Here is a 26,657-nt window from a genome sequence, read left to right as displayed (position 1 = left end):
ACTGGTGTGCCTGGGGAGGGATTGACAGAATGTTTACAGCGGGAAGGGTATTTGGGGGGGGGATGGGAGCAGAAAGAACAGACCAGCTGCAACGGAGAGAAGTGCCTGTGGGGACTTGTTGAAGGTGTGGAAATGGGTCAGTGGCTGAAATGTAGATGATCAGCCTTGTCCAAAAACAAAAAAAAACTCTTTTAACAGGTTACTTTGGATTTTCATGGAGAATTTGAAAGCAAAATGGCTGAACTCATTTTTAAATTAAAATAGAAAAAACTTTGAGTTCTCTTTAAAGGTTCTTGTGGCCTGATGCCAGAGATAGAAACACAAGTCAGAGAATGACCCACTAGGTCGTGACATGTTTGTTCACTTTTTCCACTTGAGATGGGTACTGCCTATTTAAAAAAAAAAAAAAAAACTTAATCTCTACCCCCATCGTGGGGCTCCCGCTCACAACCCCAAGCTCCAGAGTTGCACCTTCCCCTAACAGAGCCAGCCAGGCAGCACTGCTTCATATTTTACCTCTTAGTTTGGCCCTTACGTTAGGTGCTCTGCTCAGGTCCTGAGTGCAGAGCCGCTATAGGACTGAGCATAGTCTGGGCGGGCCGGGCAAAGGGAAGATAAAGATAGCTCCATTGGCCTTGCTGAATGTAAAGGAGGCCTGTGAAATTTTGGTTATTGCCCTCCTGTGGCCAATCCTGGAAACAGCAGCCGAGAAACTTGTGTTCTATTTTAAGTAATCTCCATGCCCAACATGGGGCTCCAACTCGTGACCCCAAGATCCAGAGTCTCACATACACTACTGAGCCTGCCAAGTTCCCCAAAATGAGCTGTTTGTAGTGTTTTGTTTTTTAATCTCTATACCCAACGTGGGGCTCAAAACTTCGACCTAGAGATCGAGTCACATGCTTTACTGACTGGGCCAGCCAGAAACCCCTGAAGACCACTCCTCTTAACCCATGCCCCCATAGCCCCCCTCCCTCCTCCCCAAAATGCACTATCCTTCTAATTTCTAGTTTCAAGAATAGCAGAAATTCCTATTTGAAGTTAATCCTGTCCATGTTCTGATCTCCAAAACCTGTCTCTCAGACCTTACTCCATCAACACAACACCTGTCCTTATGAACCCAACACCATCAGGCAGTAGGCCTAGTGAGGTCTCCTCCGCAGAGCCACTTTCTGGGGCAAGAGCAGCCTACGCTGTTCTGTGCTTCTCTCTTTGTCCACTGAAACTGCTCTTAAAAGGAGCCACCAGTTTTTTTTCTTCCCCCAGAAACTGCTCTGGGGGGGGTTTTCCTCCTTCCACTCTCCGTGCTCCTTCCACCCACCCTCACTTAAATTCCTTTCCTAGGCAACTCCACAGGGATGGTAGGTTCAACTGGAGGTGGAACGAATGTCCACCCACACCATTGGCAGGCAGCTCCAGTGATCTGTGAAAAGCTATTTCCCTAGGTCCCAAGGCTTGCTCAAAGAATGTTCACCCATGGGATTTACTCTGTACCTGTGGTCTTTTATGTTCGAAGTATTCCTTCACCAGTATTTCACTTAATACCCACACTGACCTCACAGCAAAACAAATGTTAGCTCCTCAAAGGGACTGAATAACGGATTCCACGGAGGGTTGTACTAATGTACTTAAGGCAGCAGACAATGGCTGGGTTTTTGTTTTTTTAAACAAAGAGCCCAAACACACTAGGGGTTAAATAAGCTGCTTCTCTTTCCACTGTTTATTATTAATGTACAAAATATACAAAACCAAAAGAAAAAAAATACTCATCCCTCAAATCCATCGTGGCTCTAACCCAAGACCCTGCACAAAAGCCAACCAATCCACTGTTTTCATAGAAAACAAACTGATGCCGAGACCTGGGAAGGAGAGGGCTGGGGAAGGGCACGTCAGCTTGCGGCACCCACCCAGGAAGGCACCTGGTGGGACCCGGAGGTGGCTGACGGCAAGGGAGCTGGAGGCCTCGCACCAACGAGGTTCCAGCTGGGGGCAGAGCGCGCCGCGCCAACTCCTGAAGGCAGTGCGTGTAGTGTGACTGTCAGGCCCAGAATGCGGGCAAGTTGATGGAAAGCTGGTCTCACTGAAGTGTTTTTACAAAGTTTCCAGAATGAGCTGCAGGCAAGGGCGGGCCACCACCCCCAGCCTCACCCATGCCAGCTAAAACTTCCACTGGATGTGGACGTGAATTGACCATCACTGAACCTAGCAGACCCATGATGCAGACCTGGGTGTTCACAGAAGGTTGCAAAGTTGTACTTGAGAAGGGACTCAATGGAAAGCCTGTGCCAGGGCAGAAGTGGGGAGGATGTATTCCAGAACTCAAATCCAGCCTGATTGAGCCCTCTCAGTGCAGTGGGGTATCTAATACCCCTTTTACCATCTCCCCACCCCATGAGAAGAATGAACTTGGCTGGGATGATTTCATAAGTGCAGCTGATCCCGTGTCAGTTCTGTGTGCATGTGGAGGACCCACAACAGGAGAGTAGAGGTGTTCTCCAGGATAACCAGCTTTAGGTTCTCAGGCATAAAGGGTAATACTGGAAAGGGGCTTGGGGTTATAGGGCAAATCTCCTCAAAAAAATGAAGCCAACTGGGTCTTCTCTTCAGCAGTCCAGGGTACAGAACGTATCCAGTCTCTCTCCTCCTCAGACTGGAGGAAAGTATGTACATCAATGCGCACCAGTGATCAGAAAACCCCCAGCAACCCAAGCAGGTGGGAACTGAGGGGGCCGGCTCCTCCTCAGCTGGGGACAGGGGAACATGGGCCTCACAGAAGCCATAACAGGGCGGAAGGAGCGAGGCTGCAGTCCACAGGGGTGTGTGTGGGTGGGGCAGAGGAGGCGGTCCCTAGGGCAGGGGGGGCCCATTGACCCCCGGGTGGTAGAAGGCACAGTTGTTCTCGTAGCGGCAGTTGCCCTTCATCATGAAATGTCGGCAAACAGGGCGGTTTGACATATCTGTGGGAATGATGGCGGAGTCGTTAGAACACGGCCAAGAGGTCAATGCCACCCTCGCACGCCATCCCCACCCCGTCCATAGCATCCTGAAAACTATCTTTCAGGGAGACATGGAATCCTACGGATTTGAGGAAAGGGCCAAGGGTAGCAACTGCCAGGCATACTGAAAACAGGGTGATTTCATGTCTGGCCTAGCACACCCAGGGTAGTGATGCTCCCCCAAAACTTGCAGGGGACACCAAAAGCCATGTAGTACCGAGCAGGAACCATTCTCACCTCCTCCATGGCTGTGGCCTCCATCGTGCCCTCGGTGGCCCCCTCCTCCGTGGCCAGGGCCATCATGGCCACGGTGCTCATGAGGTGGTGGCCCTCGATGGTCATGGCCTCGGTGACCAGGGACATCATGAGGCCGGTGGCCATGGGGCCCCCCATGTCCAGGACCTTCATGGGGGCGATGTCCACCACTTCCACCCATGCTCCCACCAGGGCCTTCATGGGGGCGATGTCCACCTCCAGCACCCATTCCTCCACCAGGACCTTCATGGGGGCGATGTCCACTGCCTCCACCCATGCCACTGCCAGGGCCTTCGTGGGGGCGATGGCCACTGCCACTGCCCATGCCACCACCAGGGCCTTCATGGGGACGATGTCCCCCACCTCCACCCATGCTACCGCCTGGGCCTTCGTGGGGGCGGTGCCCACCACCCATGCCACTGCCAGGGCCTTCGTGGGGGCGGTGTCCACTGCTGCTGCTCATGCCCCCACCAGGGCCTTCATGAGGACGATGCCCACCACCTCCAACCATGCCCCCACCAGGGCCCCCTCGTCCATTTGGGGGTCCTCCTCCAGAGCGACCTCCTCTGGCCCCCCGGAAGGGAGGCGGCGGCGGCGGTTCATTTCCTCCTCGGCCACCACGGCCTCTGTGGTATGGTCCAGGACCTGGTCCTGGACCCCCCCGCATTGGGCCACCCCGCATGGGGTCACCTGGGCCATCCCAGAAGGGATCACCCCCTCGTGGAGGGGGTGGGGGACCCAAGAGACGTGGACCCACTGGCCCACCAGGGCCTCCGTGAGGACCTGTGAGGGAAAGAGAGACATTATCAGCTACCTGTTACACTCAGGGACGGCCCCTCCCAGCCTAAACCACCTCCCACCTTTGGGTCAATCCTACACGATTACCAGGCCAAAATTAAGCAGGTAAACCCATTCCAACCTCTCACCACCTACCTGGCATAGGTCCCCCAGGCCCAGGGGGGAAGTGTTGCATGGCCTTGGGGCCCCCAGGGCCTCCTGGTGGGAAACCATTGGCTATTGGACCAGGGCCTAAGAGTCCATGTGGCACTATTTAAAAAAAAAAAAAAAAAAAGTAGAGCAAGAGGATTCTAGAAGAGGCATGACTTCCTACTTAGGTGTGCCTCTCTGGCCCTCTCAGACCAACTTGGCAGAGCAATGCTCTGTCCAGTCTTGCCCTCCCACCCAGCGGCAATACCCCTGGCTTCCCACTCACCCCCAACTCCACAGTAGGCTTCCTCCCCCAGGCCCCAGGGCTGGCCCTGGTGATTACCGAGCATCTGCTTAATCTTGTCTGAATAGTCTGGTTGCTTGAGCAGTTCCTCTGAAGGATGACTATTTGGGCTACCCTGTGAGGCAAGATGATTAAAGAGCAAGGTCAATAAAATGCAAGGCAAAGAAGAGAGCCAGATGAGGAGGTAAGTGAGAAGACGAGTACTGGGGTAAAAAGAGAGGCAGATTCCAGAGACAGTGGCAAAGAGGAAGGCGGGCTCATACCATGATGGAGGTGAGGATCTCTTGCACATTGATGCCTCCTCCTCCAGGACCCTGGGGGCTCTTCCCAGCACCCATGCTTCCCATGAGATTGGCCAGGACGGGAGGCAACTTGGAGCCGCCTGCCCCATCAGGTGAGCCACCAGCTCCTCCAGGCTCCAGGGTCTCAATATACGGGGTCTCATCCATGGAACACTCCTGCAAGAACAGGAGAACGATCAGGACTAACTTGAAAGAATGAAGAGACATTCCATTTGAAATGGAAATGAAATGTTGAAAGACACATTAAAATCGGTCACAATCTCCACCACCACATAGCGTGTGCTCACCTCATCTAGGGGGATGAGCTTCGGGGGGACAGGTTCATAGGGCTCAGGATCAGGTTCATGAGGACTATTAGGAATGCCACAGGTGATGGGAAAAAAAAGAATGACAGTCCAATTATTTATTCAAGCCCTCACATTCCCTCCTAGCCTCCACCTGCATCTTAATTACCCAGGGCATGTTCCCCTCAGGGGCCCAAGCACTTAACACGAACTTGGTTCATGCCGCCCAGGGTGGGAACCGTGTTTTGCTCACCTTTCCTTGTTCAGGAAGAGCTCCTGAAGGATTCCTTTCTCCCGTTCAGCCTGGATATATCGCTCCTGGCTGTTGCTTCCAGGGGTGACAAGGGGTGAGGGCAGAACCAGGGGCCGCGGGCATACCCAGGGCACCTTCTCCTCCATGTTGTCATGGCTCAGACGCCGGGCCGTCTCAAATGCATGTCGGTCTGACAGTATCTCTCGCTTAGCTGCCTCACCAAAGTCCTTGATCTTATTCACATTTACTATTGGCAAGGAGAAAAAAGAGAAAAAGTAAACACAACCCAGTCCTTTTTAAACTCTCTATACCCACTTTCTACACAAGAATCTTGAACGCTAACCTCGTTCAGTTTCATCCAGTTCAAAATAGAAATATTCTCTCAGTTTGCCCTCCTCAGGCCACGTCACAGTCTTCCTCTTCCTGCCTTTCCGGGTCAGCTGGCTGGGATCTCCAGGACTCTCTACTGGCTTTGCATCCAGTGCTCCTGGCTCCAAAGAGGCTGTAAGCAGGAGAGGTTTCAGACCCAGGTCCTTCCTTTTAGAAAACCCCCAAACCTGAACCAATTTCTAGACTTACCTGTATCCATGAGCTCTGGGACTTCAACAGGGGGAACTGGGGTGCCTGGGCGGTCTGTGTCCATAGCCTCACAAAGAGGTGCTGGTTCTGGGGAAGAAGGTTTGGCTGTGCTTGGTTCTGTGCTCGTTTTCCCTTCAAATGGGCTTGGCTATTGTGAAAGAAAAAGAAGTTAATGAGCGGACATGAAAGCCAAGGTTAAGGTAAGGCAATTAGTCCAAGGTCCTAGACAGGATCCCCCATGAGTTCTTATAAAGGAAGACTCTGCCTCTCATACTGCCGACCCATCCCCACCCCAGTGGTTGTCCTCCCCAACCACTCCTAGCTGCTGAGCCCTTCCTTCTACTTGACTTTTGACACCCTGTCAAGTGACACCTACAGCCCAGGGCTCAAACCTTGGCAGCTGTAGGTGACAGCACCTTCTTCTTCTTCTTAATTTTGATGCCTGGAACAGGGGCTGAATTGAGCGCATCCAGAAAGCCCAGGCCCTCCATTGCTATAAAAGGAAAAAGCATAAAAGGGAATCATCAGACCTCTTTCACAATCCTATTCCTCTAGACAAAGTCTGGGCAGGAAGTGGGCCAATGGAGACCCTGCCCCAACTGAGGACATAGTAAGTTCAAGGTGACCAGGAAGCGTATGCTGGATTCACACAAGGAATTCTTGTTATTCTTTTGTTTTTAAGTAATCTCTACAAACAGTGTGGGTCTTGAACTCCCGACCTGGATAAAAAGAGTTGCACGCTCCTCCAACTGAGCCAGCCAGGTGCCCTTTCTTTTAAAGGCAGGCAACTCGAGGCTCTGAGTATGAATTGGAGCTCAGGTAACTGAAGAAGCCAGCCCCCGTGGACAGGACAGAATATCCCAAAGCTGGGAGTACCCCTAAATCAGTCACTGAATAGCACACCTCCATACCTCATCTCTATAGTTACTTTTAAGTAATCCTACGAAAGGGGAGCTCCAGAGGTGCAAAAGTTAATTAAGACACCAAGAATCCATCCCCTACCACCCCCCAACATTCATTCCCATGAAGAGTTTGCTCCCAAAGTGCATTCCTCCACTTTAGACTCACGCTGTGGTGGGATGATCTTCACTTTGATCTCTTTGGTGGCATTCGGTGTGGTGTTCAGTGGCTTGTATTTCTTCTCTGCAGGAGGTGCAGCATCTCCTGGAGCAACTGTGGTGCTGTCAGAAGAGGAACCATCAACATCTCTGACTCACCCCTTCTTTCTCCCTCATGTCCACAGACCTAACCCATGCAGAAACCCAGGTGGTGGTCCATACCTCTGACGCTTGAGGGGGATGGGTTTAAGATTGTACTTGTCAGAAACTACCACGGCACTGGCATTCTTCTTCACAGGCACCAAAGATGGGGTCTCCAGCTCTAGCCCTGTGGGAAGAAACATGCTGTTGGGGTTGAACTCACTCCCACTCCCACTCTCTTAACTCTTCCTCCCTGGTCCAACCCTAAATCTTCATCTAGCCCAAGTTTCACCCACCAATCCTCCCTCTTCCATATGTGTGCCCTATCATAAATCAGCTATTCTACTACAAGGTCCTAGGTGTACATCTGCCCACAGACCCTCCCAAGACCAGCCAACAGCCCTACCAGTGGAACGGAATTTGGCGTGACTGGGTGCCGTCGTTCGGAGAGACTTCGGCTTCTCTTTCTTCTTCTCTGGGGCCTCCTCAGCCCGGGTCTCAGCCTTCACCTCAGTCAAGGGTCGCTCAGGAGGGGTGGTTCGACTCTTCCCCTCTTCTTTACGTTTTTTCTTATCTTTCTCTGTTATGAAAAAACAAAGTAGAAAAGGATTTTACTTAAAGAGAAAGACTGTCAGAGGTGAAGCAGGCTAAAGACACTTGAAGGCCATGTCCCAGTGGGAACGAAATAAATACGAGGGATAAAAGACTAAGGAGCTTACCAGCAGGCTGGGTACTGCTCTGGGAGCGGATGACAGCCATCCAGTCACTGACAAGGACTGAAGCCAATTTCCGGAGCTCTGCAGGTGAGAGTATAAGGGGGAATGCCTAAGTAGCTAAAAACACTATTCTTCCAATAACAGAAAATAGAGATGTTTAAAGATATACTGTGAAAATCTATGTAACAGAAAATGTAACCAAGAGTTTTAAGAACATGACATAGGCTCACAAACCAAACTCTTCAAAATGGAACAATGAATCACACAGCAGTCTTCCATTCCAATCCAACCGGGGGGGGGGGGGGGACACACGACATTAATTACATACATAGTACATTATAAAAACATCAGTGTTAATAAATTAAAAGAAACCGACATCAGTTTTTTACATAGATCTCATGTGGCTGTTATAACTTGAAGATTCTTATTCCTCCTTCACAGACAGACAGCAGCATAAAGATCAGAGTCAGAAAGCTAGGAAGCTGCAGAATGAAGCCAGTGCCGAACTAAAATCAGGAAAAAGGCAGGCAAGGTTCAAGTACCTGAAAAGCTAAGAACAGTATCACTCTATGTTGTCCTAAAGGCAAACCAAGTTTCAAGGAGGCAGATTTAGATCCATCTTTTTTTTTTTTTTAGATCCATTTTACAGAAGATTTCCTAAGCCATTTTTCTTCCTAGAATGCTACTAGTGATAATGGCTTAAAAAAAAAACAACAATTAAGTGTAGCAAAGGCGAAGAGCTTAAAGCAGACCACTTCAGGGATGGGGAAGGCTTTGTTTATTTGAAGAAAAAAGATGGGTAGAGAATTTAAAGATAAAGGATAAAATGGGTTTCCAAATATATAGAAAAGAACAAAAACCTTTACAGCTTAAGGCATCCATCCTCTTGCCAACATTTCCACTTATAGACTCATTTAATAATGATATTGTTGAAAACATTAAACCACAACTTTTCAAATACACAACTACCAATTTCTATACTTAAGGCAACATAAACTCCAGTGCATCCCCAATACAGGGATATCCTAAACCTTTTTTTTTTTTTTTTTAAGATTTTATTTATTTAATTGACAGAGAGAGAGAGAGAGCGTGAGAGGGAACACAAGCAGGGGGAGCGGGAGAGGGAGAAGCAGGCTTCCCGTGGAGCAGGGAGTCTGACGCGGGGCTCGATCCCAGGACCCTGGGATCATGACCTAAGCCGAAGGCAGACGCTTAACGAATGAGCCACCCAGGCGCCCCGATATCCTAAACCTTTTTGGACCAATTGATACTATGGTCTATTGAGACTTTAAGGTCTATAAGGAATGTACAACTTTCAGTATTCAAAGAAGTACAGAACAATTAAACCTATATTCAAAGGTGGCAGCACAATTGAGCTAACTGGAAAACAAGGAACACTATACCCGACAATAAAGAAACAAGAGATGAGCAATGATTTAATAGGACATTCTGTAATACGTGTTACATTACAAATTATTATTCAAGATACTCTGTAATGTCACAAATACAGTTGCTCAGTATCTAAAAGGACCTAAAACCAAGAATGAATACAACTAAAAGAACAGAAAGCTAGAGAATGTTTTTCACTTAAACACTATGAATTAAACCCTTTATCTTGGTAAATATTCCCAGTGTTTTCTCCTACAGCTAAAGGAACTTCAAATAGGCTTACCCAGGCCTACATGCTCCTTCCACACCAAACTGCCAAAGCCTCTTTCCAAAAGGACCTAGCACACCATTCCCTTTAGACAAAAGAGTAAGCCTATATTCTGATCAGGGGATTAGCTCCGCTAGAATACTGCTCACCTGTGGCACGCCAGTGTCTTCACTAGTGGTTTGTGCCCTGGGTATAAACCCTTTTCTTCACTAAAGAAAAGGCTGTGACTTTCTGGAGCCAGGCCCTGTCTTTAAGCCAGAACTGTATGGCCCTTGCCAAGGGCTCCAATACCCTTGTCTTAAGAAAAAGAAAAACTCTGTTGCTACCAAAGCTATGATCTACTCCAGCAGTCAGGATTCTTTCTGCCTATGTCCTAAAGGAAGGTGTTTATTGGTACAACTATATGTCTATTGTTAGGAAAACACATACTGAGGGTCCCAGAATATGCTGTATTTATTCAGAAAAACAAAAGGAAATGATGAGGACACTCTCTTGGATGACACTATTTTTCTCCAAAGAATTTTAAGTGTATACCTTTTACACCAAGAGATATTAAGAATCAGCTTCTTGTTGAAGTATGGGATCTTGTCTTACATTCAGTAGTAGAGAAATGGACAAATCCCATTCGGAATTGAGAACAGGAAAGGGTGACAGGTTAGAGAGGCTCAATTTTTAAAAAAGGAAAGTAAAAGTGAAGTAAGAAGGAGTGACAGGGCAGTTCAAGGATGGGAGTGAGACATGAAAATAACGAAGAGGCAGTCATGAGGAAGGACTGGCCCCTACCTTCATCCTCACTTGACTTGCTCAGCTGCTTCACCAGTTTGGCTGTGTTGTTCTATGAGAGATGGGGAGAAAGGTTAAGTACAAGGAGGAAAATGAGTCGTCTCGGAGCTAAGAACTGCACAAATTCATGCACAGTTTCTTTTTTGTGACACTTTATTTTTAAGCCGTCTCTACACCCAAGCGTGGGGCTCAAACCCACAATCCCAAGATCAAGAGTCGCACACTCCACCAACTGAGCCAGCTGGGTGCCCTGCCCACAACTTCTTAATAGTCCCTAACTGCGACCACCACTACTGTAGTACTTTACCATTTACAAAACCTTTGTAGGCACAATCTTAATCCTTAAAACCACCAGTGTAGATAGGTACAATCATTCCCAACGATAGACAAGAAAACTGAGGCTCAAATACCTGAACTGCCCTAACCACACACCTATTAATGTACATAAACCAAGTCTTCTGATACTAAGTTCCTGTTTTTTCTACCACTCTCCTGCACAGGCCCAAGAATGCAACCACATCAGAGTCCGTGTATTTTATCTATTAGGCTAAAGCAAAAAGGAAGCACTAGTGTTGTAGAGACGTAAGGTACCTGCTTGAGATGGTCCACAGTGAGCGGGAGGTGCTGCAGGGTCAGCAGAATTTGCTGCAAGAGGGGAATGTTGTTGGTTGTCTTTGAATAGGTCAGCCAACTGTTAAGCAGCTTGTAGCCACCAACATCAATAAACCTGCAGACAGGTAGGAGAATCTGTAATGCCCTTCCTGGGTTTTGGAGCGCCATGTCCCATACTCCTAGTCCCCCATGCCTCCCCTCACCCACCTTCTAAGTACATCTTCCCAGCCCAGCCACCCAGATCCCCACTTACTTGACCAATATTTCTGGTGACTGGGTCTGCAGGAGAATGTTCAAGTAAGTGCATCGACTCACCATCTTTCGTGCTTCCTTCATCAGGCTGTAGGAGAGAAATTAAGGTTAAAAATGGAGCAAGAGGCTCTTCTTTCAGCAGAACCATCTCTGATCTGTGGGAGTGCCTAAAAATCCCTGATGACTTGGGACTTTGCCACAGAGTGGGAAGGTCACACAAGCCTCTCGGGGGATGGGATGGATCCAGAGTGAAATGGAATCCTATGAGAAGATGGAAGACAACTGAGGAGACACTGAAGTCTGTGATCTGGGGAGGTGAGCATCACTGCTTCCCTAACCCACAGGCCACACTTGATTCTGCTTCCCAATGAAGTATCCTAGCACTAACAGCCATCCATTGGTAGTCTGTTCAGGACTGGCTTAGTCTTTTGCCTTCCCCTGGGAAACTGGAGGATCCCTGAAGGAAGACAGCAGTTTGGGTATATGGAATGTGATCCAAAACAGAACCAAGAATTCTGTCACCTGGCTCCCCTGCTCCCTTCCTTCCAAAGCGTGACTTCCTCGAGACTGTGGATATCCAAACCCCGATTCCATTATCGCGAGGAACCAAGGGATCACCTTTTCCTATCTAAAATTATTGGATACCAATCTTATTCCACTGACTCTTTCCCCTCCAAAAACACTCATTCTTGTCAGTCTTACTTATAGTGGTATTACAACATACAGTATCCTCTGCTCACAGTGAATCCAAAGATAAGCAGACTCACCTGAAGATCTTGGAAATCCCATCCACCGTCTTGACTTCCCCATCTCGGTTAAGGAAGCTATCCAGGCCCTTGAGAAGCTCTTTGGGATCTATGGGACCCGAACCCATGATCGAGGTTTCTAAGACAAGGACAAAATAAACCCACAGAATAAATGGGTGTCAACGACAGTCCCACTATACCCTCTAATAAATTCCATTTCTACAGTTGACAAAATTTTGTGACTAATTTTTCAATCTATATTCAACTACACTCACCATTTTCTAGGTAAGAAAAAATCAACCATCACTACCACAGAGGAAAAAAAGCCCTGGCAAGTTAAGCACGGTGTTAATACAGGACTCAATGGGAAGACAATTAGACTGGAGGACTGGGCAGCACACCTTTCTCTCTCTCTCCCAGTTACATCCTTTCTAGATAGCTGAACTTCACTAAATTGTTAGGGCTGAGTCGAGTTCCCATAACAAAACACTCAACATTCCAAGGTATTTCTGCTTATTGTTAGGTCCTATTTCTTCTTAGCTGCTGATAAATAAGCTTGAAAAAAAAAAAGCCTATAGCTTGATAAGAACTGGGACAATCTTGGACACTTGGGCTAAATAAATGTCTTCTAAGATTAGTCAGTTACTTTTTATCTTAGTCTATTAACAGTCACAGTCACCTCAAGCAGAATATGCTCTGTTTGCACCAGGAGACAATCAGCTAAAGTGGTAAGTGATAAAAACTTGAAAACATAATCTTTCCCTCAAGAGAGTTGTGGGTAGCTCCCAGAAATGGAAACAAATGGATATAAAGAAAATCAAGCAGGTACTCCTAAGCCGTGAACAGAACTGTCACTCATTAACCAAATACTGCACAAATTTTTATTGTTTTAAAGTTAAGACTGCTTTGTAATTTCAAAAGCAAAGATGTGCATTTGATTACTACTCCTCTCCAAAATCACACTACCATCCAAGATCCCCAAAAGAAAGGCCTGAAATTAGAAACCACGGAGCCAAAAAAAATGGAATAAAACTGGAAGCTGGAAAAACGCCATTAAATTTTAAGTAGCTACTTTAGACCAGGTTAGAAAAGGAGCTCATTAAAAGCTAAACTGCTGTTATAGGATAAAGTGTGAAGCAATTTCTAGGCCAAAACCCAAGGTAATTTAGAATCAATGTGGCTCTGACTGGGATTTTTATGCCTCTAAACACAGGCTTCTGAGAACTGAAAAAGAAAGCTACCTCAGTAATATTTGCGTTTGGAATGTAAGGTTAATGCTGGGTAGAAAGGAGGCAAGAAGAAAACAATTTCTTGCCTTCTGCTTATAGTACAGATAACAGACATGATCCCAGCAGAAGGGTGGGAAAATCAGTGTTTTACAAGCTGTGTTTTGTGCAGTAAAGAGAACAAGTTTCTTATAAAACAACAAAAATTTGTTCTATTTGTTCTCAGACAAATCAAAAAAGAAAAACAAGCATAACAATCTCAACCTTTTAGTCCTCCCAACAAAAAGGCCAATAAATTTCTAAATAGACAGGCCCTAACCACCTAGGGAAGCAGCAGCAGAAGCAGGGAAGAGGCTGGTGCTTGAGCTCTGTGGGCTGAATACGGAGAGGAGGTAAAAAACGCTGAGGTGGGCAACTCTGGGTTAAGTGTGCTATTGCACCTGCTGTGGGACCTCCACAGGGACAGGGAGAACCTGCGGTCAGAGGAGAAATACTGAAGTAGAATACTGGATAAGATTAGAAGCCCATGGGCCAAATCCACTGAAGTGCGGTGATTCTTACAAAGACAGACACGGAGAGAAAGGCATTCCTCCCATGTAGTAAGACACCATACAGGGATATAATATAGACACTATACCAAGAGATACATACAGAGATAAAACAAAGGGATAAAACAGACTTCCCATCTATCGGAGACTGGAAAAGCAGTGAGTGAGTCCAAAGTAATACATATCATCAGCAACCACAATATACACAATGTGACAAAAATTAAATTAACATCACTTCAAACCAGCACCACCGCCCCCACCAGGCCAAATACTGCTGACCCAACTGATTCAAACCCAGAGTAGATATACATCACCTTGGAGAACTACCTTTTGCATATCCAAGTACGAGCTGAGCCAAAAGGACTGCTACCCCTACTTCCTTCAGAAACTCAAGTGTCACCTGAGCTCAGATGTTCCTCTTCACGTAAGAGGGTGGGAAAGAAGAGGGAATAACCATCCCCAGAAAGAGACCAATGAGTACAAAGCTAAATTCTGTCCAGTGCCCTCTGCTAGGAATGGGACCCAGGGACAACTTTTTCATTCCCATTCACAAGCAAGAATAGTCAGGGGAAGCTAGAAGACAAAGCAGAAATGTTAAATATTCATTCCCCACTAATATTTTTCCTATAATTTATATTTTGGAAATACAATTAATAGAACTAAGTTTCGTCTCACAAGTACCAATCGAGACAAAATGTAAATGGGTTTTTTCATGGCTTTCCTAAAGGCAAATTAGTTGACTCATTTAAAATTAAGGACTCCAAGTGTCTTACAACCAAATTTCCTTACTTTGCAGTCAGTACATTTTGAAAGAAGCTACAAGGCACTCAAGTGGAAAGGGATGAAGAGCCCAAATTCCTGGCACAGGCCTACAGTGGAAAAGGCAGAGTTGACCAGGGAAGGAGGGGCAGTAACCAAGTGTCAACATTACCTAGTCCTATCTGGAGCCTGGAAAGAACGCTTAAGGAAGCTTTCTGGAAGCAAAAATAATCTAGGGCATGGTATGTTTGCTTTTAATTTCCTTGAAGATAGAACATACAGAAGGGGTGGGGGGGAGGGGAACCCCCCAGCCTTATCTCCACCTCGTCCTACACTGTGCGTTCCTTCTCATGGAGGATTTTGTAGAGATGAGCACTGCTGACACACACAAGGCCCTGGGGAATGTTCTACATTCCTTACCAGAGAGAAACTTCAAAGTTCTTAAGTGACACCAACTCCTGCCTCCCAAAGGAGTTTTACTTGAGGGTTATTAAATTAACAGGGTGAAAAATATCTAGCTTGGTCAAAGTTACTCCATACCTATCACCAAGAAAAAAGAACTTAATTGGTTCAGGACAAAATCCCTATGCAAATTGGAGCCCTTTTAAAAACAATCATTAACACTCTTGTAACAAAGGAGAAAGGAGTCTGAATTTACCTTAACTTAGAAGCCTTAGCACTTCAGGAAATGAAAATGCTTTGTACCTGACCCCTGACATTCCCCTTCCTTTTCTTAGGTGTTTGAGGTTATGTCCTAATATGACTCAGTGGACTGAATTAGGTCTCTCAGGTGATGCACGAGGTCTTACCTCTCCTAAGGAGTAAGCCCCTACCCCTCAAACTCACTTTGAAAACCTGGTACAGTGATCTCCCCAAAACCTTATCTGACTCTCAGTGAGAATGTACAATCACCCCCCCCCCCCAAGCCCCAGCGAAAGATCCCAGAATATAACTGGCCACAAACTATAAGGATCAGGTTCTCCGAGGTGCTCTGGATGGATGTGGTTTCCCTAGAAGACCTTGTTTCCCCATCTCCCATGTTAAGGAAGATCTTATTAATCCCCTGTTCACTAGAGATCAGGAACCCCAATGGGTGGAATATTCAGCTCCCAAGGAAGGTATGCTGCAGAAGCACAGGGCAAACTGCTTAAAAGATAAAAAACTTGCGGTCAATAGACATGTGGAAGAGTCCCTCCCACCCAATCCAGAAGTTTAAGTACTAATTTGAGAATCCATACCCAGCAGAAAATTAGCCCTGAAGTCTCACCAAGTCACCGAAGACAGCTGTACAAAATGGCTTTCCAATTCTGCCTAGAACCTCCACACTTCAAATCAGGACTTTAAAAAATGAAAAGTATATGGAGAGTCTGACAAAGATTTGACTTTGAAAAAGTTGGAGGAAGATAGAGAAGGGACAGGACACCCAATACCACCCTCAGATTGGGCATGGCTTGAACATGCACCCATTGCAAAAGCACTGCACGAGTTAAAAAATGAAGACATTATTCTCCCATTAATGTTTTTAAGGAATTTCTTTCTAAAGGGAAGGAAAAAGAAATTCAAAAAAGGTGGCTCTTTGGAAAAAAGAAATGAAGGTTGTGAAATGTAATACCAGAAAGGTTTTGCTTACCAGACACCGTAGCTCGCATCCCCCTGCCTTGAGTTTACAACTGCCGCCTCCTTTCCTATTCACTTCTCATCCTAGTACCAATGTAGAGGAGCTACGCAACTGGAGAACGTGACACAGCACTGAACACAAAGAGTTTATCCCCAAACCCAGAGGTGGGAATAAGGGTGATTTAAAAGGAAGTCCTGAAGTACCCACCCTCCCCCAGTCTCATTATACAAAGCGACCAAATGCAGGCCCAAGGACTAGTTCCTGAGCAGCAATGGCACAGTTGTGTCATTAGGCCCCATTTGTCTATTCAAGTCACTTTCACAAGTCCTCCTTCCCCCACTATCCCCCACCACACAGATCTACATACACACAGCTCACACACACACACCACCAGAAGGCTCCCAGTCTTAAAGTATAGTTGGTTTGACTGGTTTTCCACCCCTGGCAACTGAAGCGGGGAAAATTTCCAAGCAGTTGTGATGAGTGAAGGAAGGTGAAAATAAAAGCAACAGGCTCTGATTGTTAAATATAAAAACTAGAGCTGCCCAGGAGATGGACAACTTCAAGACCTAATTCCTATAAGCTTTTTCCTCTTAAGATTATAAAAGATATTCTAAAGAAAAGGTCTTTTCCTGTCTAGCAGCAGCGTGCACAGGAGTCCAGAAAGCATCTGCTCAGGGGTGGAGTTTCAAGAGGGTGGAGAGGAAGAAAGCTGATTACATCACCTTTCCATGCTGCTCCTCCCCCTTGACCAAGTTTCTAGGGCGGCCCTAAGCTCGGGATGGCAAAAGAGGGAGAAAAAAACAACAAAGAAGCAGGGACGACGCCATTTTGTAATGGAGAAGAGGAAAACTCAAAAAAGCTATCCCGGCACTGCCGGCAGCTAGTTAAAGCAAAAAAACACCCTTTTTCAGTAAAATACCCCAAACCAGCACCCATCCTGAATGGTCTTTGACCTAATTTGAGTAAGAGAGTTGTGAAAATAAAACCAATTAAAATATTTAAAAGAACAACTTTCTGCGGGGAGGAATTGAATTTGCAATTGAGGTTCAACCTGCTACCATCGACCACCCCCATCCTCCCTATAAAGGGAAAGGGGGGAGGATTTGGACCCCTCTCAACAAATAGGGTTGAGGTGGGAGGACAGGAGAAAAATGGGCCAAGACACAACCTGCAACGCCGCTTGGAAGACAAAAGGACAAGGAAAAGTCGCCATATTGAAGCAGGGAAGAAAAAAATTCCTTTTAACGACACAAATCTTTTAGAAAGCTAGCATTCAATTGCACTAAATGGCTTTTAAAATTACTCCTGAATTCCACATTTCCCAACCTTTCCACCCCCTATTAGACTGTATTACCACCCACCAAAACGTATCAAGTTAAAATGTTAATCATTTTTGCTCTTAAATAACCTATGCAACCTGCAACAATTACAAAACATTACCTCCCCATTATCTTGTATGTACTGGCACTAAGATTATATTTTGTACTGAATTAAGTGTCTTGCAATCTTTATTCCTAGATTGCCACCTATTTTAACCACACAAATATACCCCAAGCAAATTACATTAAAATTGAGAGGATTTAACAATCATTTAAAAAGTCATAGCCAGCTATTATTTCTCTGCCCATCTCCTTACCCTGCAATCTTTATGTACAGATTGCTTATTAATCTGGCAAATTGAAAGGCGCCCTGCTTGTCTCACACACAAAGAAGTGGGACTTCTGGGCCACAAGATCCACCATCTTTTGTATGTGAGCTCATTAACCCTTTTGAAGACTGCTAACAAGAGGAAGTTAACCATTCCTCCTTATAAAAAGCAAACACTTATGGCTTTGGCAGTCTGGAAATTGGCTGGATTACGAAGGGTTAACCATCAAAATCCTCACTTGCTGGCCCTCCCTCCACCCTTTCCTTTCCTGCAGCAGGGCAGGAAGGTAGGTGGTAGGGGAGAGAGAACAAGACTGTTTAAGACCAAAGGCCCTTTTTTAATGGAGATTAAGTGACCGGCTTGGTCCTTCTCCAGTTCTCTATTTTGTTCTATTGGCTCATTTCTTCCTCTCATTATTTTTGGTTTCACAACGGGAAACGTTGATTTCTTGTTGCAAGGCTGGTTTTGGAAAATTCGACACTTACTATCCAATTTTTTTGCGACGTCAGCACCTCGGGCTCAGGGGGGGAGGGGGTTAAAATTTTGGAGAAAAAAAATAAAACAACCAACCAGGACCCAAAACTCAATTATTTGGGGGGCCTCATTGGATCAAAAAGTCTCTTAAAAAAATGAAGGCCAACTCAGCATTCATTTTCCCCCCACCCAACTCCATTTAGGGAGGGGGGGTCGTAGAAAAAAAGTTCTGAGTGGATTCAAAAAAGTAAACGCTGGATGAGTGAATTTGGGTGGGTTTGGGATGGGTGGGTGGTTGATTATTTTTGAAGTTATGTGGTGACGGTCCTTCGGCCACAGATTTCAAGTCCCATGCAGCGTGGGCTGGTGGGGTGGGCAAGATAGGTGGGAAGGGGCAGAAGACACAAGTGGTTGGGCTGGTGGCTGCTGTTTTCCCTTTCCCCCCTCAGGATCCTTTCAAGGGCTTAGATGGTGCTGCGGCTTGTTTCTTTTTTTTCCTCGTGGCCGGCCTGTCTTTCTCCGAGAAAATTCAAACCTGGGATAAAAGGAACACAAGGGAGAAAGATGTAATCAATACGGGTTGCTTTAAACACCCTAAGTACCATATTTGTTGTCTCCGAACACCTCCATGACCCATCCCGAACACAGCCGCCTTCTATAAGCCATGGTCCTTAACAGAACTCATGCCTAACCCCTGCCCCAGTCCAACGATCTTAACAAAACTTTACCCTCCAACCGACAAAACACCCAAACTTACCTCTAAACGAACCCCAGAATGGCGGCTGCCTGCTCGGGCGGAGTCTTTTATACCCAGACGCCGCCCAACGCGCCCAAACATGCTAGTGAAACGCCCTTGTCGCGAGACATTGTGCGCGAGGCGTGAATTCATTGGCCAACCCGAAAGACAACTCGCTAGCTGATTGGCTATCCTTCCTTCACCTTCGCTCAGCCCCTTCCCCCCAGTACCTTCTTCCGCCTCCTTCCTGGCCTCCCCCACAAGCGCGTGACCGAAGAGCCCAGCACCTCCCTTTCCTCTGCTTCCACCACTTCCGTCCTCGAGAACACTTCTCACCCTGGTTGGTAGAACCGGGCCGGCGCATGCGCATTGAGAAGATGTCGGTAGAAATCTCCTTCAAAATTGCTTAAAACGCAAGCATTAAGTATGAGATCTAGAAGTCGTAGTGACTGGTTCGAGAAAAACGCAATTTTGAGGCCGAATTCGATTGTGACGCAGTTGAAATTGGCCTCTCCCCACAGCCCCCCCTTTACGCTTCCGTACTGACGCAAGTGCGCGGCCGCCTCCCGCACTGCGGGCTCGCCCTTGGCCCTACCCTAGCCAGTTTCTTGGAGCATGCGCAATTGCCTTTCCGGCCTTTCCTGCCTTGGGCGTACGTCAAGATGGCGGCCTCCGTATTGCGTTCATTGCGGAGGCGCCTTCCTAGCTTTTCGCCCTTCAGAGGTGCCTACGGAGTTCAGGTAACTCCTTGGAGCACATTTTTGTACAACCGCCACTTAGTTATACTTTTTTTAGGTCATCGCTCCATTGCTGGGAATCCAGGAGCGGAGACTTTCCCAAGTGCTTATTATGCCTTGGCTGTCTAGGCAACACTGCTTCTACCACCCTTTACCTTCCCCTCACCCTCCTCAATACTGCGCGGATTTTTAATCCCCGGCCAAGGGAAAAGAGTTAGATATCCTTTTCCAAGCTACCAACTCGGCTAAAAAATTAGGGGAAGGATTGGGCCTCTTGGTCGTACACAACCAGCTCTTAAGTATGCATATAATGTCTAAATGTGTGATGCCCTGGAGTGTCCTTGAGTTGAGGGACACTAACTTCTACCTGCTGAGATATCTCCCGGTAAAGCCAGGATATGTTCTCACGACCTGGGGACCAGTTTCTTAGCTCTCTTTTTCTCACTAGATTAGTTTTGTTTGTTTTTTTAATCAGCGCATACATGAAACCTTAACTTAGTCCTTTAGATTGAGGTTTCCCTCCAGCCTCATGTACTCACCACACTGGAGGTTCTTGGTAGGGCAGGATAGGTTCTTGGGGTGGGCACGGTGAGATAGGAAAGCTTTCACAGCTGTCACTCCCTAACAGTGGTGACAGGGGTCACTACAGAGTTAATAACAGCCCTGCTAGCTTTAAAGCTAGCGTTAGGACTCAAGTTTGTTCTGACCTGTGGAATGTTGACCTTCAACTTTTGTAAGGCTGGGCAATTCAGTGATTCAGGGTTGGATTGGCTTGGAGACTCACCTGTCATGCATCCTCTCCCCACCAGACATCTTCCTTCCAAGAAGCTAGACACCCTCCCTTTTCCTTTCTTCTTCCTTTTCTTAGTACATCTTCAAAAGCACCAACACATCATGTGTGTCTTCTCAAATAAGACTGCTTCCCAGTCATCTATCCTAGTTACCCTCTCACATTAGCTTCTCCTTCAGGATCCACTCAGAGACAGGAAGAGTGGTTGTTGATCTAAGTTTTACCCTAAGAAAAATGCTACTTTCTGTATATATTCCTGCTATATTCCATTAATACAATGGGCATGTTCTTGTCTCTAACATGTGGGCAGTGAAACTATCAGGTCCTTTCCTTGAACTCCTTTTCTCATTTTTTGCCTTTATAGGTTCCCCTCCAGAGCCTTTGCACCAAAGGCCCCCCTGAGGAAGATTCTTTGTCCCCAGTTCCCATAACCCCTTATAAGAATGAACCCTGGAAATATCTGGACTCAGAAGGTACCTCTGAATGGGAAAGGGGAGGATCATGTGGAGTCTGAAATAAATGGACAGAGACACTTCTACCATCCCCACCAGGAATAACTTGTGTGGTCTTTCATTTCAGAATACCAGAACCGTTATGGCTCTCGCCCCGTCTGGGCTGACTACCGTAGAAACCACAAAGGTGGAATACCCCCACAGCGGACTCGAAAGACATGTATTGTGAGTTTCTGAAGGTGGTACATGGCTGGAATGTGGAGTGGGGCTGGACACCATAGTGACAGTAGCGGTAGCACTTTTTCTCACAGGACTTTGAACATTCTTCACCTACTAGTTTTTTCTCTCCACAGCGTAGAGATAAAGTTGCTGGGAATCCCTGCCCCATCTGCCGGGATCACAAGCTGCATGTTGACTTTAGGGTAAGGACAGTCTTTTTTCCAGGGTAAGGATTTGGAGCATCTTTGTAGTGCTAAAGAGATTACCATGGGTGCCCCACTCTTCTTCATAAATTAGTTTAGCACCCCTACAGTCCATTTTGCATTGACTTTCTAGTAGTATAAAAACATTCCTCTTTGCAGCCTTTTGTCCTCTACTGTGGCTCATACTAAATCTTCATTTCTTACCTATGAAGTTTACAGTCTAAATTGCGAGGCCAGAAAAATGTCTATTTCCTTTTTTTTTTTTTTAAAGATTTTATTTATTTATTTGACAGAGACAGAGACAGCGAGAGCAGGAACACAAGCAGGGGGAGAGGGAGAGGGAAAAGCAGGCTTCCCGCAGAGCCGGGAGCCCGATGTGGGGCTCGATCCCAGAACCCTGGGATCATGACCTGAGCTGAAGGCAGTCGCTTAACCAACTGAGCCACCCAGGCGCCCCTCTATTTCTAATGGGAGAGCAATATCCAAAGGTTCATTTATATCCATTTGCAATTATTGGCAAGTAGATTGGGTTAGTTTTTTTCTGAGGTTTTTTTTTTTTTTTTTGAGAGAGTGAGGGAGAGAGTGCATGAGCGGGAGAGGAGCAGAGGGAGAGGGAGAAGCAGACTCCCTGACAAGCAGGGAGCCCAATGTGGGGCTTGATCCCAGAACCCCAGAATCATGACCCGAACCGGAGGCAGACGCTAACAGATTGAGCCACCAGGCACCCCTAAGGTTTTGTTGTTGTCGTTGTTGTTGTTGTTTTTAAATTTTTGTCATGTTGATGTTTGGTAGCATGCCAAGATTTAAGGCTGGAGGGCAGATACATGAAGCCAGATACAGAGTTTATTTTTCAAAAACCGTTTATTGCAAGGACGGACAGGACTTGCTCCTTGAAGAGTTCAAAAAGCATGTAAAAATAGTAATGGGAAAAATGCTCTTCTGAGCTTGCAGTAAAGGTATTGGAGCAGAAGCTGAATGATTGGTCATCAGGGGAGTTGGAAGGAATTCATATATCAGTCAGCAGATTGGGGTGTCTGACTGCTCTCAGGTCCCTTCTGACACCACTGTACAAGAGTCCCATAGATAGATAACTTCTCCATTTCAACTGTGTATGATTGGTTATAAAAATAGAACAGGCACCTGGGTGGCTCAGTCCGTTGAATGTCCGACCCTTGATTTCGTCTTAGGTCATGATCTCAGGGTTGTGAGAGTGAGCCCCTCATCAGGCTCCATGCTCAGCGGGGAGTCTGCTTGAGATTCTCTCCTTCTCCCTCTGCCCCTCCCCCTACTCACACATACACATACTCTCTCTCAAATAAATAAATCTTTAAGAAAAAAATAGAATGGGGCGCCTGGGTGGCTCAGATGGTTAAGTGTCTGCCTTTGGCTCAGGTCATGAGCCCGGGGTCCTGGGATCGAGTCCTGCATCGGGCTCCCTGCTCAGCGGGGAGCCTGCTTCTCCCTCTGCCTCTCTCTCTCTCTGTCTCTTATGAATAAATAAAATCTTTAAAAAAAAAAAAGAAAAAAATAGAATGTAACCAGTTGTATACAGTTTAGAATCAATCACATGACCAAGGAAGAAAGATTATAAATTGAATAGTGCAGATGATTCTGCTTGCTCTTTCACTCCACAAGTGCATCTACTTTTTTCAATGGATGTTATCTCTTGTGATTAACCTGCTGGCTGATAGTCATTCTACATAATTAGACCTCTAAAACTGATGTTAGTAATATATATGTTACATAAAGCATGCTATCATGTACGTTCATATTTATACGTGCACATTATAAACACGTACTATATTTTTTAGGTGATTTCAGGGATTGCCACCAATTTTTTGCACAAAGGGCTGATTTTAGAACCTAATCCCTGTAGAAGAGGGTTCTATGTGAGTCTCAGTGACAGAATGTAGGGTATGCATGTGAAATGGTTGCAAGACCAAGAAAGGGGAAATGTTTGCTGGAGTTTTCAAGAATGTATTCAGCAAATTGATGGAGCTAAAACTGGGACATGAAGGAGGGTAGCACCTGGAGAGACACAGAGGAGTTAAGGGCGTCCGTGCACACGTGAAGGGATTGTGCACTTCTAGGTTCTCAAGGTCTTGCTGCTCTCCCTGCCCTCTCTTATATTTCCCCACCACTTTCCTCCACAGAACGTGAAGCTCTTGGAACAGTTTGTCTGCGCCCATACAGGTGTCATCTTCCATGCTCCATATACAGGTTAGTCTGTCGTCCTTGTCACCACCAGAATAGCTTTTCCTTGGAGCACTCCTCATTTATTCAGTGATACAGCAGTTATCTGGTGGCTGTTCTGTAAGGCATAAAAAGTGTGAATGAACTTTTTTTGGAAATCTTGCCTTAATGGATATATTCACACGTGGACAAAAGGTACAAGCCAGTACCAATGTAAGTTATCTAAATGTAGCTGTTAGAAGTGGTGGTAATTATTTCCTTTCTGTAGGGTCTCTTTGCTTTTGCAAAAGGCTTTCTAGCAAATTGACTGTCCTGTAAGTTCTTTTTGCCATCGACAATCCAATTAGATCTTCCAGATTTGGAGTTATAATCCTAACAATTCAAGATTACATCTATTCCTTAATGAAGGCCACAGGACAAATCTGGCACACCGCCATGTCCACTTATTTTCATATTGTGTGTAACTGCTTCCAGGCTACAATGGCAGAGTTGAGTAGCTGAGACAGAGACTGTAGGACTTGCAGATCCTAAAATTTATGTGGCCCTGCACAGAAAAATTTTGCCAACTCCTGCTCTAAAGCAAGATAAATTTGCAAAGAATAATCTGAATCCCCCATTTTGGGGATGGCAGCATGATCAATGGAGTTTGGTTTGTCAGGGAGTTTTAAAGAAGTGCTTTATAGTCGAGATGCCTGGGTGGCTCAGGCGGTTAAGTGTCTGCCTTCGGCTCAGATCATGATCCCAGGGTCCTGGGATTGAGCCCCATGTCAGGCTCCTTGCTCAGTGGGGAGCCTGCTCTCCCTCTCTCTCTGCAGCTCCCCCTGCTTGTGCGCTCTCTCTGAAAATAAAATCTTTAAAAAAAAATGCTTTATAGTAAAGCTATAAAAAGCTAAAGGAACTATTTTGCTACTCTCTCAGATCACCTTCTCCAGATCGGGAGCCCTTTCTTCCTTTACTGAATCTTTCTCGATGGATTGTTCAACCCAAACCTTTAATTAACCACACTTGCCCTATGAATTGTTTTCTGCTTTCTGTCTTGGAGGTTTTACCATGAAATAGCTTTTCTGTAGTGGCTAGACCCTCCTAAAGTCTTTTTTTTTTAAGATTTTATTTATTTGACAGACACAGCGAGAGGGGGATCACAATCAAGGGGAGCAGGAGAGGGAGAAGCAGGCTCCCCAGGGAGCCCGATGTGGGGCTCGATCCCAGGACCTCGAGATCATGACCCAAGCTGAAGGCAGACGCTTAACAACTGAGCCACCCAGGTGCCCCTAGACCCTCCTAAAATCTTAATCTCAGCTCTCAGAGGGGGGATTTTTCCCATTGGGTAGATGGGGAAACTGAGGCCAATCGAAGGGTCAAGAGAACTAGGGTTATTAGGTAGAGCAAGTTTTCCAAACTCAGCTCTTTATAACCGTATAGAAGCAGTTGTATACTCTATTTACTGTGCTTTCTAGAATGAGCACTGAGTTTTCTTTTTCTCCCTACAGGGGTCTGTATGAAGCAACATAAGAAGTTGACCCAGGCCATCCAGAAAGCCAGAGATCATGGTGAGCATGAGAAGGGGCCCGGTGCATTTTTCTTAGCCATGAAGAAGGTGATTTAGGGCTGGAGGGTGGATATAAATACTCCTTCGTGTCTGAGGAGGTGGCACCCACATCTCCTTTCAGTACTCCACTGTCCCTTTTTCTCTCTCCTGAGTCTCTTATCTTGTCATTGCCCTGTTGCCTTAATCCTCTGTCCTTTTTCTTCCCTTTTATAACTATCAGTCCCAATGCCAGGGATAGATCATGGGAGATCTTTGTATAAATTTCTGGCCCTGGGCTCCATGACACCTTTGCAGAAATTAAAAAAGGTATGCTTCGGGGCGCCTGGGTGGCTCAGTTGGTTAAGCGACTGCCTTCAGCTCAGGTCATGGTCCCAGGGTTCTGGGATCGAGCCCCGCATCAGGCTCCCTGCTCGGCGCGAAGCCTGCTTCTCTCTTTCCCACTCCCCCTGCTTGTGTTCCCTCTCGCTGTCTCTCTCTCTCTGTCAAATAAATAAATAAAATCTTAAAAAAAAAAAAAAAAGGTATGCTTCTGCTAGGGCAGATGCAGCTTTATAGCCCTAGGGCAGGGCTGCACAGCTTGGCAGACTAGAGTCCCAGCAGTAAGTATGTCAGTCCACATTACCCCCTTGGCCAGTTGCCTTTGTGCAGTGTAGAACATGGATAAATATATTCAGTGGTTCTGACTGGTTCCTCCCTCCCTTTATATGTCATTTTACATATTATCTTAACCCAAACTACCCTTCCTTGCTTCCCTCCCTCACTTTCTCTTTAATTCCCTAGGTCTCCTCAGTTACCACATTCCTCAGGTTGAACCTCGGGACCTTGACTTCAGTACCTCTCATGGAGCTGTGAGTGCTACTCCACCAGCCCCCACCCTGGTTTCAGGTGACCCCTGGTATCCATGGTATGGCTGGAAACAGCCACCAGAGAGAGAGCTGTCCCGCCTTCGACGGCTCTATCAGGGACATCTCCGAGAAGAGAGTGGTCCCCCACCTGAGTCAATGCCTGAGGTGCTGCTCACAACCCCAGCTGAAGCCGCCTCCACTGAGCAGGAGAAGCCCCAGAGTGCTCTGTAGACTGGGAAGGAATTAAGAGATAGTGCCTAGGAATTACATGATGGGATTTCACTCTGAAGAGTTGTGTCTGTATGTGGCCAATGGCAGGCCTAGGGCCAGAGAGAAGTAATGATGGCTGTTGAAGGGAATAAATGCTTCTGAGGCTTAGGGGAGGGCAGGACAGATGTGTATGGGAAACCCCAAACCCTATATATTGTAAATAGTAGATAGGCTAAACATTCTGTACTTGCTTCAGATTTCTCCTAACTTGGCTTTCCCACAATAAAGCTGTATCTCCTGTTTCTGGACTGAGTTTCAAGATTAATGCCATTTGTGTCAGGGATCGGGGAATTGGGGAATGGGTGCTGCTGTGGGGAGAGGAGGGGTCATGCTTGAGCCAGACTGGCCAGTGATTCTTGGGACCAGAAGCCACCAGATATGAGCAGTTGGGCCATTATGTCAGGATCACCTTTCTGGCCTCCTGTGCCCAACGCAGTGGCAGCGTCCCCACCATACCTAGCAATTTCCTGATTGGGACGGGGGTGTGGGGAGGGGCAGTTGAAAGGGTTGGAGCATGGGACA

The 26,657-nt window shown here is 46.5% G+C and overlaps 2 protein-coding genes across 3 annotated transcripts; one reads left to right on the top strand and one right to left on the bottom strand.

The window, feature by feature from the left end:
- Window positions 1-1,692: 1,692 nt before the first annotated feature.
- On the bottom strand, window positions 1,693-18,308 carry PPP1R10 (protein phosphatase 1 regulatory subunit 10). Of its 2 annotated transcripts, XM_035030682.1 has the most exons (19): window positions 18,153-18,308; window positions 11,887-12,004; window positions 11,121-11,207; window positions 10,847-10,982; window positions 10,256-10,307; window positions 7,819-7,896; window positions 7,506-7,679; window positions 7,181-7,286; window positions 6,969-7,081; window positions 6,293-6,393; window positions 5,901-6,048; window positions 5,665-5,823; window positions 5,322-5,568; window positions 5,072-5,135; window positions 4,746-4,940; window positions 4,522-4,597; window positions 4,185-4,298; window positions 3,234-4,034; window positions 1,693-2,957 (listed from the first exon to the last, which is right to left on the bottom strand). In XM_035030682.1, the coding sequence occupies exons 2-19, from the start codon at window positions 11,991-11,993 to the stop codon at window positions 2,848-2,850; spliced, it is 2,868 nt and encodes a 955-aa protein (XP_034886573.1). In that variant the 5' UTR covers window positions 11,994-12,004; window positions 18,153-18,308; the 3' UTR covers window positions 1,693-2,847. The 2 variants fall into 2 exon arrangements, with proteins under 2 accessions (XP_034886573.1, XP_034886572.1); XM_035030681.1 differs by lacking the exon at window positions 18,153-18,308 and having other exon boundaries at window positions 11,887-16,999.
- On the top strand, window positions 17,325-26,383 carry MRPS18B (mitochondrial ribosomal protein S18B). The gene is made up of 7 exons (XM_035030683.1): window positions 17,325-19,617; window positions 20,769-20,877; window positions 20,984-21,081; window positions 21,210-21,278; window positions 23,432-23,498; window positions 24,962-25,021; window positions 25,801-26,383. Exons 1-7 carry the CDS (start codon window positions 19,540-19,542, stop codon window positions 26,094-26,096), a joined length of 777 nt encoding a protein of 258 aa, XP_034886574.1. The 5' UTR covers window positions 17,325-19,539; the 3' UTR covers window positions 26,097-26,383.
- Window positions 26,384-26,657: the final 274 nt, after the last annotated feature.

This window comes from Mirounga leonina, unplaced genomic scaffold (assembly GCF_011800145.1).
Source record: "Mirounga leonina isolate KUSES-001 unplaced genomic scaffold, KU_Mleo_1.0 Mir_366, whole genome shotgun sequence".
In the NCBI taxonomy this organism is placed as follows: domain Eukaryota; kingdom Metazoa; phylum Chordata; class Mammalia; order Carnivora; family Phocidae; genus Mirounga; species Mirounga leonina.
The sequence above is the reverse complement of the archived record's forward strand: the minus strand, read 5'-3'. Positions and strand labels throughout refer to the sequence as shown.

Excerpts from the sequence above, each read along its gene's own strand:
- PPP1R10 (XM_035030682.1), bottom strand. The coding sequence starts at position 11,993 with ATGGGTTCGGGTCCCATAGATCCCAAAGAGCTTCTCAAGGGCCTGGAT. Across the intron at positions 10,308-10,846 it reads CTGTGGACCATCTCAAGCAG|AACAACACAGCCAAACTGGT; the intron begins GTACCTTACGTC and ends CATCTCTCATAG. Across the intron at positions 7,082-7,180 it reads ATCCCCCTCAAGCGTCAGAG|CACCACAGTTGCTCCAGGAG; the intron begins GTATGGACCACC and ends CTCTTCTGACAG.
- MRPS18B (XM_035030683.1), top strand. The coding sequence starts at position 19,540 with ATGGCGGCCTCCGTATTGCGTTCATTGCGGAGGCGCCTTCCTAGCTTT. Across the intron at positions 20,878-20,983 it reads GAAATATCTGGACTCAGAAG|AATACCAGAACCGTTATGGC; the intron begins GTACCTCTGAAT and ends CTTTCATTTCAG. Across the intron at positions 21,082-21,209 it reads GGACTCGAAAGACATGTATT|CGTAGAGATAAAGTTGCTGG; the intron begins GTGAGTTTCTGA and ends TTCTCTCCACAG.